The 15,728-nt window shown below is 34.3% G+C and overlaps 1 protein-coding gene across 1 annotated transcript; it reads right to left on the bottom strand.

Moving 5' to 3' along the window:
• Positions 1-10,773: 10,773 nt before the first annotated feature.
• Positions 10,774-14,069, bottom strand: LOC150093027 (uncharacterized). Its single transcript, XM_090413707.1, has one exon. The coding sequence runs from the start codon at positions 13,833-13,835 to the stop codon at positions 11,127-11,129; it is 2,709 nt and encodes a 902-aa protein (XP_090269833.1). The 5' UTR covers positions 13,836-14,069; the 3' UTR covers positions 10,774-11,126.
• Between the last annotated feature and the right edge of the window lie 1,659 nt (positions 14,070-15,728).

Raw genomic sequence — 15,728 nt, 5'->3', positions numbered from 1 at the left:
AAGAAAACATCAAAACTAATAATGATGGTAATATTTGCTGGATATGAGTTCAGGATATGGAGTAGTCATTACTAATACCGTGTTCGAACATAAAGTTTGCACAAATTTACATGCAGAGAAAATGAAAGAAAAGTACTATATTATTCTTGATAGAAATATCTCATGATAGTTCAAGAACACAAGGTTATACAGAGAATTTGAAATAGGAAGTGATCACCATTTAGTTTTTAGTAGGATATAATTGAATACCATATTGAAAAGAAAAGTGCATAAGAAAGCTTTAAAGAGAATCAAAGTCAAGCAGTTTTCAGAAATAAATTATATACTTAAATGTAGAAATATTATTCAAGGATAAAATAAATGGAGTTTAAAAACAAGAAACAAACTTTGGGGACTCACTGGCAGACTATGAAGTAAACACTGATTGATTCATCCAGAGACACACATGTAGTGGTGTCTGCAAGAACAGAAAAAATTCCAAGGTGAATTCAGGGAGTTAAAGAGGAAGTCAGAGAAGAGAAGAAAGCATACTGCAAAATGTAAGAAAGAAGCAGTGTGTAAAACTAACTAAACAAAGATCATGGGAAGATTCTGGTAAGAATATAGGGATAAATATAGAAAGTGATAAAATCTTCTGCATTAATGAGACTTTCATTTTCAACCTTTATTGAAAAGGTTGAAACCGGTCTGGGTAGTGACCTTCTCTCATAATGTAGAACAATAATACAGCTCCTAGGAGCTAAGTTCACATTATGGGAAAAATACCAAGAATAGTGATCGGAGCTTGCTCCATCTTTACTATGAGTTGCCTCAGTGCTGAACTACCAAATGGGTCAGTTGCACTATCCAGGTATTTGCTTATGCTTGGAATCGCCGAACTTTATATAGTTTCTATATTCGGCATGAAACTCTTTGAGTTTCTTATTCAGCTAAGAAACAATATGGGATGTAATATCCCTTAACTGAAATAAGTTCATGTCGCCGAATAGAAGACTTTGGCTCTTCATATAATTAGTAATTTATTAGGACACCTTCTTGGCAATTCTCATAGTAGGGTATGTAAGTTCTGTTTGCTACAAACTTGGTATTAACTAGGTCTACCTACTCACTGATGAGACCTCAATAAAGGTTGAAACCAGTCTGGGTAGTGACCTTCTCTCATAATGTAGAACAGTAATACAACTCCTAGGAGATAAGTTCACATTATGGGAAAAATACCACGAATAGTGATCGGAACTTGCTCCACCCTTACTATGAGTTGCCTCAGTGCTGCACTACCAAATGGATCAGTTGCACTATCCAGGTATTTGCTTACGCTCAGAATTGCCAAACTTTATATAGTTTCTATATTTAGCATGAAAGTTAAGTTACATCCCATATTGTTTCTGAGCCGAATAAGAAACTTATAAATATCCCTTAACTGAAATAAGTTCATGTCACCGAATTGAAGCCATTGGCTCTTTATATAATTAGTAATTATCATCATCAAATTCCTGCCATGTACCCTCAAGGGGTGTACAGGATATGATAGTACTACATGAAAAAATTACATCATTACTAACTTCCTATCTGCATTCCTCCAAATCAGTCTGTTACTTGTCAAGACTCCATTATCATTTCTATCTCGTATTTCTATCGACTAAGGCACTTTGTACCATATCAATCCACCTATATCTTGGTCTTCCTCTGGGTCGTTTTCCTGCCAACCTGGCAGAGAACACTTGTTTTGCTAATCATTTCTCTCCCATTCTATTTAAGTGACCATATCACCTGATATTAGCTCTGCTAACGCATTCCTGGATGCTGACAATGTTAAGTTCTTTCTTAATATCCTCGTTTTTAATATGATATTGCCATTGATGCCATCTGTTCACGCCTCTAATCTTTCTCAGGACTCTCATATCTGCGGTCTCTAGTCTTTGGTCAAGTGTTTTACTTCTGACCCAGCTCTCAGATCCATAAGTTAAAACTGGTTTGAACACTGTCTTGTATACAGCTAATTTAGTGTTCCGACTAATTTCTCTCTTATTCCATATGAATTTATTCAACTGACTTCCCACCATACCAGATTTGCTGATTCTGTTGTCTATTTCTATATTGAATTTACCATTCACTAAAAATCGTGCCTAAGTAGCTGAAATGTTTTACTTGTTCCACAGGTTCTCATTCACAACACAGTTGACATTTTCAATGATTCTGCCTATTTTCATTGTCTTTGTCTTTTTATTGCTGACCTTCATACCATATCTATTACAACAGTTATTCGATTTTAATTACTAAATTAGTAATTAAAATAAAGATATTCTGGAGATGCTAGGAGTAATTTGAATGACTTAAACTAGAAGTGAAAGAACAGTTGCAAAAAATATTCAAAAGGAATACATTCAGAATATCAACATGAGCTAGAAAAGCTATCAAAAATTAGAACATGGTAATTTGAAAATATGGGTAGATTTCCAACCAGAAATGCTCAAAAATGGAAGTAAAAAAAAAAAAAAAAAAGTTTTACTGTGGCTGCACTGCATAATTCAGAAGTTCAAATTCTGGATTATTGGAAGACAGCTCTCAAATTAACAGTCTGTAAGAAATAAAATAAAAAGAAAATAAAATTGAAAAATGCTAAATGTGAGAATTTCAACTGAGAAATGACTAAGAAATATTGTGGAAGAGAAACCTAGAGAAGAACAAGCTAAGTCAGATTAAATATAGATTGTTAAGATTAAATTTTCTCTTTAAAGCAGATAGTTGAAAAAAAGATGGGAATATAATGAGGATCTAGATCTGGAAAAGGTAAATGACCAGGTGCCAAGAGAAAAGATGTTCAAAATGCTATAATTATATGGTGCAATTGGAACAATTTATCAAGCAGTGCATAGTTCATATTTGAGTTGTAAGTCAACAATTAGAAATGAAGAAGGAACAGGAAGATGATTTGATGAAGATCAGGTAACACAAGGGTGCACACTACTTCCACTGTTATTCATTACATATATCATTCATTATGAAGGATAGTGTTGAAAGTTTATTTTTCACTTGGTTAAACTATAATAAATTTAGTTTAATCCTTTATCCAAGTGTGAGCAAACACAGTTTGCGCTGAAAATATCTTCAGGACTGGGGTAAAGTAGTACAACACCGGGCAACTCGTAGCTAAGGTGGACCAAGCTAACATCACTCCTATCTCAGTATCTCCCATAATGCAAAACACACCTCCTTGCGGATATGTATAATGTTATGCATTAAGGGAAGGGCCATACCCAGACTAGTTTCGACCCTTTATTGAGGTCTCTTCAGTGGGAGCCAGGTCCAGAAGTGGAGATACCAGGCAGAAGCAATGGCGAGGTCATCTTTACCTATAGGAGTTGCCAAAAGGTGTGCCACCTTTTTATTAAATTACTCTGGATTTAGAGAAAGATGTTGAAAGTTTATTTTTCACTTGGTTAGACTATAATAAAGTTAGTTTAATCCTTTATCCAAGTGTGAGCAAACAACGTTTGCGCCTGAAAATATCTTCAGGACTGGGGTAAAGTAGTACAACACCGGGCAACTTGTACCTCAATAAAGGTTGAAACTAGTCTGTGTAGTGGCCCTTCCCTTAATGCATAACATTATACATATCCACAAGATGTGTTTTGCATTATGGGAGATACTGAGATAGGAGTGATGTTAGCTTAGTCCACCTTTGCTACGAATTGACCAGTGTTGTACTACCTTACCCCAGTCCTGAAGATATTTTCAGGTGCAAACTTTGTTTGCTCACACTTGGATAAAGGATTAAACTAAATTTATTATAGTCTAACCAAGTGAAAAATAAACTTTCAACATCTTTCTCTAAATCCAGAGTAATTTAATAAAAAGGTGGCACACCTTTTGGCAACTCCTATAGGTAAAGATGACCTCGCCATTGCTTCTGCCTGGTATCTCCACTTCTGGGCCTGGCTCCCACTGATGAGACCAAAGGTCGAAACCGGTGCAGCTCTGCTTGGGGATAGGTTTTTGCCTGTCTCTGAGTGTGGCAACCGGTGCAGCTCTGCTTGGGGATAGGTTTTTGCCTGTCTCTGAGTGTGGCAACCGCTGAGATTATGGCTCTACTTGGTGGTGGGGGCGAGCCTGCCACGGGGTAGAGCCTATGCTGGGAAGTTCTTCTCAGTGATGGGGTGAGCTTGTCACTGAGTGGAACAATGCTGAGTTGGACGATCTTCCGGGATCGTCTTATTTTTAGAGCTCGCTTCACCTATATAAAAGTCGAAACAAGTCTAGGTAGTGGCCCTTCCCTTAATGCATAACATTATACATATCTGCAAGGAGATGTGTTTTGCATTATGGGAGATGCTGAGATAGGAGTGATGTTAGCTTGGTCCACCTTTGCTACGAGTTGCCTGGTGTTGTACTACCTTACCCCAGTCCTGAAAATATTTTCAGGTGCAAACTTTGTTTGCTCACACTTGGATAAAGGATTAAACTAAATTTATTATAATGAAGGATAGTGACATTAAACCCAATATAAAAATCAGTGATATCCAACTCAGTTCTTTATGTAGATGATGCACTCTTAAATAACTCCATTATAAGTTTTCAGCTTCCCAAATTAAATTTAATCGGCTGCTGCAACAAATGTTTTTACAAAAATCATCAATAAAAAAAATACTAAGAAAATAGGCAGGGATATTGAAAACATTAGTTATATTCTGAATGTGAATCTTACTGAACACATAAAACATTTCAGTTATTTATTTTAGTGATGGCAGCAAATTAATTATGGAAACAGCAACAGAATAAGCAAAGTTGGTATGGATGGGAGTCTTATTTATCCTGGTGTGTCAGGCTCATCAGCTTGCCATGGTCAAGTAACTTTGCTTGTTTGAAAATAATTAATACTGTGTTAGGGCAGTTAATCCTATCTGCATGATCGCTTTTGATGTTGCTGATTGGAACTGTTCTTCTGACCAGTTTGACTATTTTGTGGGATGAAAAAACCTGGGTTTCTGTGAGAGAAAAGCCATCCATCTTTATATATGAGAGTAACTTATTCTCAGTTGAAAAGTATTGATAAAGATTCATGTCTTAAATGGAATTTGAACCCACTTTCCAGCCAAATTTTGTCAAAACTGATTGAACTACAGAGGCTCAGTCCTTTTGCATGGGGTCGAATGAATCAATTTATAGAGATAAAAGAGAAGCATTAATCCAAAACACTACAGTAGCTGCTATATAAGACTAGAAGACAGTGTTCAAACCAATTTTAATTTAAGGATTTGAGAGATGGGCTGGAAATAAACCAACTGATCAAAGATTGGAGAATCCAAATATAAGAGTTCTGAGAAAAATTAGGAGATTAGACATATCATATTAATGGCAGAACATATTAAAAATGAATGTATTAGGAAGGAACTTGACATTGCTAGCATGCAGGAATGTGTGAGCAGAACTAATCTCAGGTAGTATGATCATGTAAATAAACAGGAATGGAAAGGGTAGCAAAATAGTTATGTTTAATGACACAAAGGCAGGGGTGAAAAAGGCCGAGAGACAGACCAAGATGTAGGGTGAATGATGCAGATATAAGTACCCTAAAAGATCAAAATATAAGATCTCACAATATTGGAGTCTTTATAAATAACAAATGATTTGGAGAAAAATTGTCAATAGGAAGTTAATAATAATGTAAACTTTTTACCTAACACTACTACTATCACAGTATCCTGTGATACAACCTTTGAGGCAACATATCAGGAACTGGATGATGACTTGTATGATAATCGTTGGTTTAGTTACACCAAAGCCATAAGTTATGGTTAATTATGCATGTCAATTTTGTATGTTCTTTGGCCAGTTTATCAAATTTTCAGGATTAAAAACCTGCCTGTCCAAGAGAAAAGAACCTGCCTCCTCTATATCAGACTGACAGTGCACCTTCAATTTAAAAGCTGTTCTTTTATGGGAGCTTTCCAGCTAAAAAGTAGCTGTTCCTCCATGTTCTCTGTCTCTGTGTTACGGAGGCATTATTGAATCAGATGGAGTGCAATAATATCACTGTTAACTGAAGCCCATGCAAAATGACTTGCACAAAAAAAAATACCTGCAATTATGAATTGGGATAATGCTGACTCATCTGTTATTTGCATTAACACATTGGTTAATCTCTGACATTTATTCAAATGATTCAATGTAGGTGCAACTATCTTTTCCAGCTCCCTAATATTAGATTGAACGCGAGGTTTTCATCATAATTTTGGAAAAGAAATGCAGAACTTTTCTAGGCCTTTTATGCAGCAGGTTCCTGAGTTAACAGATAAACATGTGAGAATAATAAAAGAAATGTATAACAAAACTAAATACTAAGGCAAGCGATGTGAAGTCATACCACCTTTACCATGAGTTGGCCCAGTCCTGAAAATACTTCAGGTGCAAACTTTGTTTGCTTACACTTAGCTAAAGAATTAAACCAAGTGTATATATATATATATATATATATATAATTTCTTAGTGTCTTTAATTTATAGTATAACCAAGTGAAAAAACTTCCAACAACATTTCTCTAATCGAGAGTAATTTAATAATAAGGTGTGCCACCATTTTGACATCTGGTATAGAAAAATATGACTTCTGCATTACTTCTGACTTCTTTCTTCGACCGTAGCCAATGAAGTTTAACTGAGGCTCGGCTATTGCTGTTACCCTCCTTCCATGATCAGAGCTTTAATAGGCCAATAACATCTTATCCCTACACTGTCCTCTACAGATAACAGGGAAGATGAAAAGCATTCTTGCTTCACTCCTTTAAGCCAGTCCTTATAAGGACTTCTTCATATTACTTCTGCAGAGCACAGCATACAATACCATTCTGATATTGTTTGCTGTGCTCTGCTTGACATATAAGCATTTGTGTAAGACTATAAAAAAAATTACCATGAATAAAATTACCAGTTTATCTAACTGGTAATTAATTACTGTTTGAATTATGAAAAATGTTACAAGTGTAAGGAGCAGAATAAAATGAAATCTCACATCTCTATTGGATATACATCTAGATCTTCTATTGGAAGATCTAGATGTATATCTAGTGAGGATGAAAGATGAACAGTCCTTCAAATTTGGATTTCAAGAAAGAGAGCTAAAGATCCAGAGATAGACAGATGAGATCATATGAATAGTTAAAAAAAAAACAGCTGACTGAGGATAGCCTGCAAAAGAAATTTTGCCTGGCAGCGAGATACTGGTCTGATATCACCATATCATAGTTTTCATATTATCAAAACGCTGATGCATAAGATAAGAAAAATTAGAGCCTTAACTGACAAGGCGGATTTCAAGTAAATATGAATAAAAGAAAAGAACAATAAACTGAAAACAAGCTAGAAAGAAATAAAAATTAACAAACATATAGTAGAATACCTGGGAATTAATGTTGAAGATGGCACTGACAAGGATAGACAAACGCAAATACTGCATTTGGTATTTGATGTTCAAAAATATATGGAAATCATCCAAATATTATAACAAAATGAAAATAAAGATCTTTAATAGCAGGGTGAAAAAAGGTACTGTCATTATATTAATAAGACATGGCAACTGACCAAGAAACAGAAAGACAAATTACTGTAAACAGTTTTCAAACAAATGTAAAATATTTTGGCAACAGCACATAACAAATGATGAATTATATAAACAGAAAGAGCAAAAAAATTATTGCTAACAAAATAAAGTTGCAGAGAGCGAAGCAAACTGGCCATGTACTGAGAATGGACAGAGGAGAAATTCCAAAAATAGTTTGATGTGGATCTCAAGAAAGGAGGACACAAACTATCTTGGCAAAGAATGTCAGAAAATGAAAGATGGCTGGTTGAGAGGAGCTGGAAAGAGGCAGAATTAAGTTGCAAAAGATAAGAGTAATAGGAGAATATCTCTCGAGTTGTGCAAAAGGGCACAAGGACTGGTGAGTAGGTAGGTGGTATGTTTTCTAGAAATTTCTAACCAACAGAATGCAGTCACATCTGTCATAAATGTCAAAAACTATACTTTTTTTCCAGAGGTGGTCAGATTATTATTATTATCATCATCATCATCCTAAGACTCCATGAAGTCAAAGACTCATCTAGGAGGTTCCTTTCAAACACATTCAAATTCTCTGCAGACACCACTCTCTCAGACAGTGCATTCCAATCAATCACAACTCTCCATGCAAAAAACCTGCTTCTCACACCCTCCTTATACAGCTTCCATGGATGACCTCTTGTTCTTCCCTGATCTACCACCATTTTATAAAAACCTCTTCTACATTAATCCTATCCTATAGCAATCCATTACCAACTTGTACATCTCTACCATATCACCCTTCTTCCTCCTATCCACTAGACTCTGCAAATTGCATCTTCTTAACCTTTCTGTATATTTTAGAGATCAGAAACTATTTTGGTCAATTGCATATCCTTTTCAACATCTTCCCTTTGAAAATCAGGTGACCAAATCTGTGTGCAGTAGTCGTATGTGGCCTAATCAAGGCCTTATACAATGGAACTAGAATCTCCTAACTTCTACAAGTCAGCGTCCCCTGCATCATTCCCAGAATTTGTTGTGTTATCTTCACAATTTTGTCAATATGTCCTCTAATTTCAGATCCTCTTCCACTATCGCCCCAAGATCTCTTATTTCCTCCACCTCTACATCTCATGTATGTTTCCAAATTTTAAAACCTTACATTTTACAACATTGAACTGATATCTCCACTCCGATGCCCATTCTCTTAATCTATTCAAGTCTTCTTTTAAGGCCAGAACATCTGCTCTACTCCTCACAGTTCATGCCAACTTTGCACTATCTGCAAACAACTGAATCCCTATCCAAATCTTCCCCAATATCATTAACATATAGGTTGAACAGCAATGGTCCTAAAACAAGACCCTGAGGCACACACTAGTGACCTCCCTCTTCTGGGATATTGCTCCCCCATACACAACTTGCTGATACTTATCAGATAGCCAACTTCAATCCAACGCACCAGTCTAATATTCAACCCCACCTGCTCTAGTTTGACTATCAACTTATCATGGGGAAATCTATCAAAAGCCTTTGCAGAATCTAAGTATACTATTGTGTATTCATCTCCTTTGTCCAATGAAGTGGTCACCTTATTGTAATAAGTAAGTAGATTACTAAAACATGACCTCCCTCTAGCAAATCCATCAAAGATAATACCACTGTTATCAATCCAATTCTGGATACTGGTTCTCATCAGCTTCTCTAACACTTGAACCATAACATCTGACATACAGATAGGCCTATAATTTGATGCTTTAGTTCTGTCACCTCCCTTATGGAGATACAATCTTATCTTCCTTCCACTCCTTTGGAACTTGACCCAATGTAAGACTCATATTAAAAAAAATGTCAAGGGAGATGCCAACTTTCTGGCACATTTCTTCAAAATATATGTGGTAATATGGTCAAGTCCCACAGCCTCGTTAACATCAAGCTTGCTCACTTCCCCATATACTTCTTGCTCACTTACAGTCAGTTTCTCCTCCTCATCATCAACTGCTCTCAAACACTCTGTGATGTCACATTAAGAATGAAAGAACTTTATGAACTGCTCATTAAATATGTCATCTGTATTCTTTGCAGCAGTTGTTGTTCTATCGTTTTCTTCAATCAATGTCATCCTTCCATAATAATTTTTTTCTGGCTGGCTACATATCAAAAGAACTCTCTAAGATTTTTTTTTTGTCTTCATTAGCTAACTGCAGCACATATTTCACTTTCACCACCCTTAACAACTGAGTCACCCTCCTTGCCTGTTCATTATAATCCTCATGGAATTATTACCACTCATCTTATGTTGCATCCATAATGTCTTTCCTCTATATCAGATGCTTAATCTCTTTATTCATCCATTTCACACCTACCTGACTTAACCTTCTGGCCCTTGAAATACATTCAGACATTGTTTTTGCTAGATGGATTAAAAAAAAGTGCAACACATACTCCCTGAAATATAAGTTTTCTAATGATACCAATTTTTTTTTTTTTATATAAAAAGGAAATATAGGAAAATATTTTTGAGAAATGATATGTAGTATGTGTCAGAGAAACCCACTGATGTTTCTCAATGATGCAACACACTTGGCCTTGAAGAGCAGGGAAGCATCAGTTCATAAGGTTCCAGAAATACTTCATAGACATCTTATCCTTAGCAGACATGGTCTTGGAGTTCATTCAGATTAATTTAAAGTGAGTTCCTGTCATTTTTTATGTAGTGGTGGTGCTGGTGTAGGGTCATGTTATGGAATTGGTCCAGTGGATTTTTAACAATCACATCATAAGAGGTACAATGCCACATTCTGGATAATACTGCTTCCTGCACTTTATATCCATTCTTGAGAGAGAGAGAGAGAAACAGTGGCTTAGTTTAAGGATAACAATATCCTTCTAATTCCAATGGACAAGTCAGTTCAGAGCCTCAACTGAACACTTGCAGGTATGAAGTAGAAAATATAAATAATCATTAATGGAGGTCATTGTCACTAGCAGAACTCAAGACAATTCTGAAGAATGAAAATTAATTTTCCATGAAACTTTTAGAATTAAAGGCCATGATGCAGACCAAAGATGAGCCTAACTTTATTTAAAAAAGAAAAAAAGAAAAAAAAGAAGATAAACATTTGGATATATTTGTATTTCTTTTGGGTATTACAACATTTTAGGTATCATAATGTAAAGAGTGAATGTTAATTCCAGTTTTGCTGTAAATGTACATTCTACAGTATTAAAACAAAAAAGGTATAAAAAATAATTTATTTTCTTACAATTGACAATGTCTGAATGGGCTGTTCCTAAAAATGAAGGCCAGAATAATTTTTAAAGCAGTCCAAAGTAATATAGCAGTTTAAATTCAGCAAAAATTGAGACTTTTTTCATATATGGATTAACGTCAGTTTTCAGCAGTGAGTTATAAACAAGTAAAAATTAATGGCATTTCTTGAAATTGTATAAAAAAGTGTAAACTGATATACTAGCATTATTGTACAGAAACTTTTTTGTCTCATAAGAATAGAATTATTGAATCTTAAACCTACATACAGTACTTTGGAAAAATTATTAATGCTCTTGTTTATAGGAAAATATACAAGTCAGGTTATCAGTTTTGTATTACTTACAATTTCTTGAGTATTAGTAAACAGCTTCTGTTTCAAATACTCTACTCGGCTTTCAGAATTACTAAGAGCCATTGAATTCAACTCATAGTAGGGGATCAGTATAACTCTATATCCTAAAATTTCTAAATGCTTTAACTTAGTTCTTATCATTCCATAAATATGATGTATGTTAGTACAGTAGTGATTAGGCAAAAGAATAATTACTGCAATCTTGAAAATGTCACTTGATAGCTTTTGGTTACTAAATTCAACTGGCTGTCCATCTCTGGTAACCATACATTCTAAATCTATTGTATAAAAATATGGTGTAAGAGTTTTTTCTTTTACAAATCGTGATCCTCCTAATATATTTTCCAAATCCTTTTTAACTATAGATGTTTCTAAATTTTCATTTAAAGCATTTTGATTATGTATCACTTTTTTATATATATTTTCATGGAACCAAGGAATACCTAACTCAGGGTACTCCAAAGTAACACAGCGGTTTAAATTAAGCAAAATTCGGAACACTCTTTTTTTCATATATGGATTAACTTCACAGTTTTCATCAATAAGTTCTAAGAAATCAACAGAAAGCACAGTATTTATAATATCTTTTGGATACATTCCTAATTCAACCATACTGTTTGTAAAGGATATTATTTCAGTAGTAAATGTAGGAGATTTAATATCATCAAATGTTAGTTTTCCAACTGTAACTTTACAAAGCTCTTCTAAACCCACAAAATTCTTAGGCACAAAATTTATAGCTGTGCATATTTCTAAGAGACAGGAAAGAGTTTTTAGATCAATTTTTTCTGATTCTGAAATGAAACGGTCTACAAATATTTGCAATACATTGGGTACAAAAAGTCTCAACTGATTCATGAAAATTAATGCTGTTCTGAAAGATTTACTGCAGAATGCTTCTCTTGTCACTGTTCTCTCATACACATTTGCTAGTTCAGTTAAGGTCTCATCTGGTTGTTCCATTCGCTGAATAAACAGTGATCTGACAAGAATATTTAAAGTTTTTAAATTAGGAATTTCTTTATACCTGAGAAACACTGCTGTTTTCAGTGCCATTATTAAATGACTAGTATGTTCTTGCCTATGTGTCTTTGAAACAGAGTGCAAATGAAGATAGTTAGCAATATCAGAAATAGTTCTGAAGGAAAATTGATGTACTAAACGTAAGATTGTATCCCTTATTAGGTACTGATAAGAATGTTTCAGACCAACTCTTGACAAAACATAGCAACAAATAAGGGCAACTTCTTGTGGTTTATATGTAACTTGAGTAACATTAATTTCTGACAGCAGAATTCTGATAAATTCAGCATGAAAAGCAAAATTTTGATAATTACAGTTCTTAAGCATCTTTAAAACACATTTCAAACAAGAAAGAGTAGCAATAACATCTAATATCCTTTCTAATATGTTATCACAAAATTTGCCTATTATGTCACTTTTACAGCTGTTCACAAATTGCGATGTGCAGCTATGCTTGAGTAACATAACATCAAACACTGGTACATGAATTTCTAGCAAGGCTTCAAATTCTTTTTTTAGCTTGTAATCCCATCCAGCTATATCAAAAATACATATTAAATTAACAACATCTGCTGTTCGAAGAACTTTTGTCTGAAAATGATGAACTGCTCTAGTTTTTATAACTTCTTTCATACAGTTGTGACTTGCAGAATCCATCTTTCTGGAATAATCAAGTAATCGTCTTAGGTCTGTAAGGCTGAATTCAGAGACTCGATCTGTAACGAACTGCATAAGCAATTCATTATTTACATCACATGAATTTAAATGCTGAGTGTTTAAAACATACAATACAACTGATAGGTCAAAATCATTATACTCTTTAATGGCATCAATTACTTTTATTCTAAACCTCTCATTAAAATTTTCTGAACAAAAATACTGTATATTAGCCAAAGTGTTAACAACATCTGTAAGATTTTCAGGTGACAGCTGAAGAGATGTGAATTTATCTTGGAATACTTCCACAATTTTTGATTTTACAGCAAAGCCATTTCTGTATAGTAAGCCACTTAGCTCTGCCAACTTAGATATATCAGACAGGCTCAAAAGTGTACACCTTTGCAATATTACTTCTAAAACTTTCATTACGACTTCTTGGTTTAGGGAGACGCCTAGTACTGTTGTACTGCAAAGAACTGATATAAGATGACTATCTGTCAGTTCAGGAATGTTTTCAACAATCGATCTGCACAAGTTTTTATATTCTGGTTGGTTTAGTAATGACGTAAAATACTTTTCAGCTTCCGAATTAACCTGAGACTGAACTATAAGATTCTTATCATCATCATGGTAGGCCCACGTATAAGCACATACATGATTTATGGCTTGTCTTGATATTGCATGTAAACAAACAGTCAGTTCATCACATGAAAGTTTTTGCTTACTATTAGAAAGAGTAGTAAATATTTCTTCTACAGACTCCAAATTCAAAATTTTCTGTGCAAACGTTGAATTACATGCTATATTCTCAGTTTTCACCAAACAGTGTGTCTGAATGCTCCGACAATAGGTAAAACACCTATTAACAGACGGAATTGTGAAACATAAATACTTGTGAAACTTACATTTATTACATATGAACAGCGTTCTGGCTATCATTCTCCAGTACAGTGAAGTACATTTCACTGTCTTCGTCCTAAATATGAACATCTTCACTTCAAATGAATTTGTATTACATCATTCACATAAACCTCAGAAATATACTAATCCAAAATATTAAGGCGAGTGGATTTTCAAAAACAACTGATACATTTTCCTTGATAAACAATTATCTCTATTTCTCCTGAAAGTGTCTCAACCCCCCCTCCACCCTTTATTTTTTATTTTGAAAATTTGAATACAGTAATACACAAAATAAATGCATATTTTTCAAAATCCCGAAACATGAAAATGACATAGCCGCCACCTACTGAAAGAATTTATGCACGTAAAAGAAAAGAAAAGGATGTAACGATTTTACGAATACACCTTCCTCGGACACTAGAAGGAATAAATTTTTAGCGATATAAAGCAGTTAAACGAAATTTTGAAGTTTTGATTAATACGCAAACAAAATAAAAGCATATTTTCGAAGGAAATGAGAAATCCTGAAACACAAAAACGACGTAGCGCCACCTACTGAAAGAAATTAATCACGTAAAAAATGTATGTAACGATTTTGAAGAAACATACCCTAGAACAGGGTTTCTCAAATTTCTAACGGAACACTTCACAAATCCTGAAATTTTCACGGAACACCCTGGTTATTTTGTAATGTATTAATTAATAACTAATTGATAATTTAGCTGATTTTTATTATTAATTAATATTTGATAATTAATAATTAATTAAACATCTATTAAAGTTTAATTTGATTGGTGTTTTAATTGATTCAATTAAAGCGTCAATAAACCATCATTAAATTAATTTATGCTGATTTTCATTGACATATTTACAGACAAAAATTACTAGTTGTGGTGGTGTTGGAAGTGGGCGGTAGATGGCGTTGATGGAGATGATTCGTAGTAGAGGTTAGGTGTAGAGAGAATTGTAGATGTCCTCCCACGATGAGTCTTCGGACTCCTTGGAGGTATCAGGAATAATAATAATAATAATAATAATATCCTATTCTGATCACCAAATATATTTATAATATTATTATAAGTACTTACGAGTGAATGCAGACTTTTTCTCCGGTGTGATGATATTGGATTAGTTTTCTCCTCCTTTTGTACATCCTGGAGATCGCTTTGTAGGCTGGAGGTGGATGACTCACTATCTGTTCCGTCACAAACACCTTCAATAAGAGATTTCTTAATACCAAAATTAAACAAAGTGCCTTGTCTCATATTCATATTAGAAATTAAATCTGTATTCCTATTACTTTAAAAAAAAAATCAGGGCACTCCGGTTTCAGAAAAGCACTTAGACACTGCAATAAGACTTGCGAAAAAAGTATTCGGTATTACTAGATCTGAGAACCAGATACAGACTAACTTGATCTTCAATTTCAGTGGAAAAATTTTCTTTATGCATCCTTACTGATTGGTCATTGACATTTGCAACGCAGATGTTATTTCGTTCAGTTTTGAGAACACGCCGCCCATTGTTGTAATCGGCATGCAGGCAATTTTTATGATGTCATAAACAGCGGTATTCTCTTTCCCGATTGTTGAAATATTTCGATGTGTGTAAATTAACGATACACAAATGTTATTAGGCGTTCTAGGTCTGAGCTTTTCGACATATTCACGAATATTATTCTCCTCAGAATATTTCTACTATAAAATATTTATAGTAGATTTTTTTCCCGCCCTTCTAAGCATGAAAAATGCCTAGAAAACTAAAACGACAAATTCCAGAAGTTCTCGCGGAACATCTGTTCACCTTCCTCGGACACTAGTCTTCCGCTGAACACAGTTTGAGAAACTCTGCCCTAGAAAGAATAAATTTTTGGCGATGTAAAGCAATTAAAAGAAAATATATTAAATATACATTATTCCTTCGTTGCGAAATATTGTGAAACATGTTTAAACCATATGAGGATATAATCTTTGACATCAG

Source organism: Typopeltis vanoorti, chromosome 24 (assembly GCF_054136105.1).
Source record: "Typopeltis vanoorti isolate ZY-2024b chromosome 24, IOZ_Tvanoo_1.0, whole genome shotgun sequence".
NCBI lineage: Eukaryota > Metazoa > Arthropoda > Arachnida > Uropygi > Thelyphonidae > Typopeltis > Typopeltis vanoorti.
This window is presented reverse-complemented; position numbering and strand designations above follow the sequence as displayed.